General features: G+C 43.6%; 1 protein-coding gene across 1 annotated transcript; it reads left to right on the forward strand.

The window, feature by feature from the left end:
* Window positions 1-361: 361 nt before the first annotated feature.
* Window positions 362-5,718, forward strand: HINT1 (histidine triad nucleotide binding protein 1). The gene is made up of 3 exons (XM_081137160.1): window positions 362-905; window positions 2,882-2,986; window positions 4,282-5,718. Exons 1-3 carry the CDS (start codon window positions 795-797, stop codon window positions 4,444-4,446), a joined length of 381 nt encoding a protein of 126 aa, XP_080993286.1. The 5' UTR covers window positions 362-794; the 3' UTR covers window positions 4,447-5,718.
* Window positions 5,719-6,423: the final 705 nt, after the last annotated feature.

Below are 6,423 nucleotides of genomic sequence, written 5' to 3' on the forward strand. Positions count from 1 at the left end.
GGATTTTGTAAGTAGAGGTCCTCAATGATTTCAACAAGAGGGAAATGGGCTCAAAAAAGATGAGAAAGTGGAACAATACATAGAAAACTTTAAAAGGAGCAAAAATGTGGAGGAGGATGTGGGGTTAAGGAAGGTTTAGGTCCTTTAGGTGGGGCATTTGATATTATGTTGATGACTGCTGGGAAAAATTCTTTGTAGAACAGGCCGGTCATCAGCCCGAGTCTGACTGAACCGGTATGGGTTGTGGCCAGGTTCCAGGGATTTTTTAAAAAGCTCTCCAAGTGATTTTAACGTGCAGTTCAGGTTGACAATCACACTAGAGGGAGAAAAACAAAAAATGATGCAAGGAGGATTATGGGCTGTAGCCAAAGTCTACTGTAGCTGAGAAATGAAAGTGTCACGCTGTCTCACCCAGCAAACGCTGCTTGGATTATCAAATCTTTTCCGTTACAGTATCCAATTTTTCCTACAAGGGTCCATAAAGCAAGCGAAGAACGGCTTATACTAGTAACTTCACTCCCTGAGAGACAAGAAAGGAATAAAGAAAAACGACCTCGGCGCAGCGTCCCGGAGCCTGGGACCGAGAACCTCCCTCGGTTCCGCCTCGCCCGGCCGCCCCCTCGCTCCCACGCGCCCGACGCTCCCGCGGCCCAGGCCGCCAGTGCGCACGCGCAGCAGCAGCTCGGCCGCGAGCAGCGGTCCCGGCGCAGGCTCCGCCGCGCGCTCCCGCCGCCCGCTCCCCCACCCCTCCTCCGGAGCTTCTCCCCCGGCGGCGCTGCGGAAGCGAGGCGGCGATGGCAGATGAGATCGCCAAGGCTCAGGCCGCTCGGCCTGGTGGCGACACGATCTTCGGGAAGATCATTCGCAAGGAAATCCCAGCCAAAATCATTTTTGAGGATGAGCAGGTAGGCACCGGGCGCCGCCTCGCTCGTGGGCTGAGGCGGGGCGGCCGCTCGTGGACACGCCGGTTTCCCCCGGAGGGAAGAGAAGGGTCGGGCGGCGCCGCAACGGAGGGAAGGGACGGGACCCGGCCGCCAGGCGCGGCCTCTGCCGCGGGCCCCCAGCCAGCGGCCTGCCGGCGCGTGCCGGCGCTCCGGTTACGCGTTATCAGCCCCGGCGCGGGCCAGGCCGCCAGGCTCCCGCGGGGCCCGCCTCGCGGGGTCCGGGCGCGTGTGAAGGGCGCGCCGGGTCCCCGGCTCGGGCGCCCGCCTGCCCCCCCGGCTGCCTCGGACCTCGCCTGTGTCAGGAATCTTACAATCTCGCCAGCGCTCTGCCTGACAGGGAGAAACCCGATCGCGCCCTGACTCGGGCCCAATCTCCGCGATCTCCCGCGCACAGCCGGCCTGCCCGGCGATCCCCGAGCCTCTGCGCCGCGTGGCGCTGGAGGGCCCGGCCACGCGCCTGGGGGGCTGCGCGGGGGTGGGGGGGAATGCGGCCGCGCGGAGCCCGTTGGTCACCCCCCCCACCCACACGCACACTCCCGCCGCGGACTTTGAACTCAGTGGGCCTGCTTCGGAGGTTTGCTTTTCTTTGGCCCCTCCCGGGAATAATGGTTCCTTTTATATTTGTCAGGAAGCAATTTTATGCCAAGGGACTAAGAATGCAGTTTTTGTTGACTTCACCATAGGTGAAATTCAGTTTTAGAAAGGCCGACTTCATGTGACTTTCAGACGTCTTGTGTAAAATATTTAGTGGGCCTTTGTATTTATGGGTTAGGATTTCAGATAAAACTTGGCAGGAGGTTGGCTGATTTACATGGAAAACATTCTGTAAACTCTGTTAAATTAACTTTTAAGAAATATGGACTATAAGAGAAACATTCATTTTATGAACACAAGGAGTGTTCTTAGATTAAAAATGTTAGCTAATATTTAGATTCCTCAAGGTGAACTTTAAAAAATATCTTTGTCACTAGTTAGGGGAAGTTCTTTTGTTCTGGAGAGTGCACATTTTGAAATAGTTTCAGTTGCTTTTTATAAATGATCGTTAAAATATTTACTTTTGAACCACCGTAGTCTCAACAGTGTTAACAGCATGAAGCAATCTAAATGATACAGCATTTTGTACGACATACCCAATAGAATTACTCCTGAGACAGGTAAGCGGGATAGGTTCTAGTAGCTTCCACCTTCAGTAGGGAACAAGAGATACAAAAATATTCTTACTAAAATCATTGAGTAAAATGGGAAGAAATAGGTATTTATCGAATTACAAATATATTATCACAAAACTGATCACTGCAGTAAAGGAAAAAACCCGGAAATTACACAACCAAGGGCTCCTGACCTACAGAAGGTGGGGAGGGGACTCAGAGAAGATATCCTTTAGAAACTATATATACTGGAGCTGAGGAATGAATAGCAGTTTAAGTTAGACAAAAGTTGGGGTTGAGGGGAGAGAGGATCATTGCATAGAGAAAACTGCATTTGAAAAAGCCCTGAGGGTAGAGAGAGATGGACAGTGTTACTTGAGCAGGAAGAGTTGTCGTAGGAGGCCAAACTGGAAAGGTAGGTAGACAAGGATTTGTCTCCGTAATTTCTACTGAGTAGAAATTGGATCTCAGTTTAAATGTCCCTACCTCAAAGTGGTTCACCCTGACCAACCAATCTAAATCAGGTTTTCTCTAATAATATATTTCACCCTTTGCTTTCACTTTGTAACATGTAGGATCTTTGGTTAATTACACTTTTGTTTAAAGTCACTCTTCCCATTAGACTGTAAATTCCATGAAAAAGACCAGGAAAACACATGTATTGGGTACACTACTGAATTCCTAGCATTTACTACAGCATCTCCCATGGGGTTAGTGTGAAAGAGTAAGTTTAGCTTAGTAGATGATAGAGTAAACTTTGATTTTTTTTTGTTTTTCCCTCCTCCTTAGTGTCTTGCTTTCCATGACATTTCCCCTCAAGCACCAACACATTTTCTGGTGATACCTAAGAAGCATATATCCCAGATTTCTGTAGCAGAAGATGACGACGAAAGTGTAAGTAAATTTATTAGCACAATTTTTATTTTCTTTTTAAATTGGGAGACTACCTTAAATTGACGTTACATTTTCATTTTACTAAGGGCATTTAAGAAAACACAGTCATCAGGACTTCAAGACAATGTATAAATAGTTTGGTTTTTTAAAAATGAGATATAATTGACATATTAGTTTTAGGTATACAACATAATGATTTCATGTGTGTGTGTGTGTGTGTGTGTGTGTATATATATATATATATATATATATATATATATATAAAATGAAGTGATCACCACAGTAATTCTAGTTAACATACATCATCACAAATTCTTAAGTAGAAAGGGTTCCACATAAGGATTAGTTGATAAGACTTATTTTTCCTCAACAAAGAAATAGCATATCATATAGGAGAGGGTTCATGGACACTTCTTCTATTAATACTGTTAAAGGAAAGAAAAATAATTACTTGGTTTTGCCAGGAGGTACAGGCCTCAATTAAAACTTTTTTTTTTTAAATATATCTTTACTGATTTCAGAGAGAGGAAGGGAGAGAGAGAGAGAAACATCAATGATGAGAGTCACTGATTGACTGCCTCTGGCCTCCCATTGGGGATCGAGCCTGCAACCTAGGCATGTGCCCTGACTGGGAATTGAACTGTGATCTCCTGGATCATGCTCAACTGCTGAGCCACGCCCAGCTGGGCTCGCTATTTAGGGGTGCATTATACTTGCTGCCTCATTGATGGCAGGACTGGTGATACGACAATTTGGCCAGTGAATGCAAGCAGAAATGATACATGTCTTTTGAGCGGAAACTTTAAGAGCTAGCACCTGGTTTGTCATGTTCTCTCTTCCCTCTGCCATTATGATCATACAGCGACTGCTCCATCTGCCTGGGTTTCAAAGTGAAAAAGATGTAGAAATAGAGCCTGGTCAACCTGTGATGAACATGTAGTGAACAAGATTTTGGGGTGGTTTGTTACCAAAGTGTAACCAAACCTATCCTGCCCCATAACAAGAAAGCAAGAACACTTAAATATCACTTGCAATTTAATTTAAAAATTGTTTTAATTGAGCAATAGATTTATTTTTCTAATTTTTTGATTGAAATTAGTAATGAATGAATAATCTTACTGGGTTTTTAATTGTAAATTATGTTGTATTAGGATTTTAAGAGTTTCCAAATATTTGTCCAAAAGAATATGTTTAACCTGTCAATTTTAAAATTTAATATTTCATCTTGGTGGTTTATTATTTAATGGCAAAAAGCTGTAAATTGCCTGTGCTAAAGAAACTTTTTTCTTTTCCAGCTTCTTGGACATTTAATGATTGTTGGCAAGAAATGTGCTGCTGATCTGGGCCTGAAGAAGGGTTATCGAATGGTGGTGAATGAAGGCTCAGATGGGGGACAGTCTGTGTATCATGTTCATCTTCATGTTCTCGGAGGTCGGCAGATGCATTGGCCTCCTGGTTAAGCATGATTTGGGGATAATTTTCCCTACTCTAGGCAGTGATCAGTTTTGCAAGTTCTAATGTTCTGAACAATACACTTATTTTTGCCTGTGTATGGAGAAATTGAGGAAATAATTTCTAAGACCGTAATAATAAAAGTCATTGCTGCATGTTCTGAATTTTGTATTTGACTTGTTCCTTTAAAAATATATATGTTGGAGAGTACAAAGGTAGTGGTCATAATTTGGGAGGTTTTTTGTTTTTTCTCCCCAACAAGGACTCAACTTACATACATTGTTATAATGGTGTGACTGCTCTTTAAAGTCAAATGACAAGATTTCATAAATTTAGCTTTAGCTTGAAATATACTTTTAGTCCAGGAGAAAATTTTCGAATCCAATTCCCTTTTATTTTCTAAAAACAAAGGAATATGTGATGCGATTGACCCAAAAAGTGAGTTTTGTGTTTCGAAACAGTGTTTTTTTGTCCAGCCCATATGTTTCCTCTGGACTGTTGGGATACTTTGGAAAGGATGAAAGTAGATTTGTCACAGAATTTTGATGACCATGTGAGGCCATACATAGGCATTTCCTTGTTATCTAAACTCTGGCTGAATATGTATTATAAAGACTTGAAAACCTTTTAGAATTAACTTCAAATTGAAAACACAGTTTTGAACGTGTATGTACATACTAGCAAAAATGTTTAAGTTGTGCATGAATCTGGCTGTGGAATTGAGGAGGGAATCTCAGAGTCTGAGTTCTTGTGTAGACTAACAACCAAATTTTATTTTTAGTCTTGCCATGTACCCTAGCCTTTCTGAAGGCCACTTTAGTAGGGTTTGACACATTTAACTGAAAATTGTTTTTCTTCTTAATCTTTAATTTTGTTAGTGATTTTAAAATAATTGGGGGGGGGGCATTAGGGAAATTGGCCATTTATTGTCTTACAAATATTTTTTCCCCCAATTATTTTTTACTTTGTGGTGTTTAAAATATTTGTACAGTTTGTATGTCAATTTTTATTTCATATTTTAAAAAGCCTTTCCCACCCCCAAAGGATTTAAAAAAACTGTTATTTTTCTCCCTAATACTTATATGGCTTTATTTACTTTTATGACTTTTTTACATGGGGGAAGGTCTGAGGAAGAGTTTTGGAGGGGTTTGTGTCACTGTAAAGAATGTAATGACAGAAACGTTTGTATTATGTGTAAGAGGGTTGAATCGACTTTCTTTAGGCATATTTCCCACTAATTTCATCAAATCAGTGCTAATAAATTAGGTAGACAACTGCTACTTTGCCTTGCTGCTTGTGTCTGTGACTTTCTGCCTAAAATGGTTCTGAGATAAAATTTTCAGTGTGTGAAGGGGGTGGGGTTTCCACACAGCACCACATTATTTACCAGGCGCGAGCTGGCTGTCCCATAGTTCAACTCAGAGGTGGCACCAGATTCCATGAGTTAAGGGTTCAGTCCTGTAAGACTTCCTGCTCCCCATGCCAGATACAAGTCCAGGTTGTTACCAGTGCTTCTGACCAACCAGCTACAAGTCTGGTTCCTAAGACCCCCTTCTCACGTTCATTAATTTTCTAGAGCAGGCACGTGCTCTCCCTCCCAGGAGCACAGCCGCCCCTTTGCCTTCCCCACCCCCCACAGGCACGCATCTCCTAAACTCTAAGGGACCCCCTGAGACCTGCAACCAGGGGGCAACGGGCAGTGGCAGCTAGTCCCTGGCTAAACCCCTGAACCTGTCTCCAAGGTCCCCTTTTCTCTGACTCTCCAGAGAGCTAACAGCAGCCTTACCGTGGCTCACTTTCCCATACATTTCTAGAGAGCCAAAGCAACCCTGCCTAGGCTCTCTCCTGTTGCTGGTTCTGTCCTAAGCCCTTCCTTGTTTCACTGTCCCCAGCTAAAAGTGCTAGAGTAGCTCACAAAACAGAGTTCTTCCCATCTGAAAGTGGTAAGAAAAATGCCAAAAAAGTTATATGCCAGAATTATGTTC

This window comes from Miniopterus schreibersii (genome assembly GCF_964146895.1).
Source record: "Miniopterus schreibersii genome assembly, chromosome: 4".
NCBI classification, from domain to species: Eukaryota; Metazoa; Chordata; class Mammalia; order Chiroptera; family Miniopteridae; genus Miniopterus; species Miniopterus schreibersii.

Coding starts and splice junctions, on each gene's coding strand:
- HINT1 (XM_081137160.1), top strand. CDS start 795: ATGGCAGATGAGATCGCCAAGGCTCAGGCCGCTCGGCCTGGTGGCGAC. Junction 906..2,881: donor TCATTTTTGAGGATGAGCAG/GTAGGCACCGGG, acceptor CCTCCTCCTTAG/TGTCTTGCTTTCCATGACAT. Junction 2,987..4,281: donor CAGAAGATGACGACGAAAGT/GTAAGTAAATTT, acceptor TTTCTTTTCCAG/CTTCTTGGACATTTAATGAT.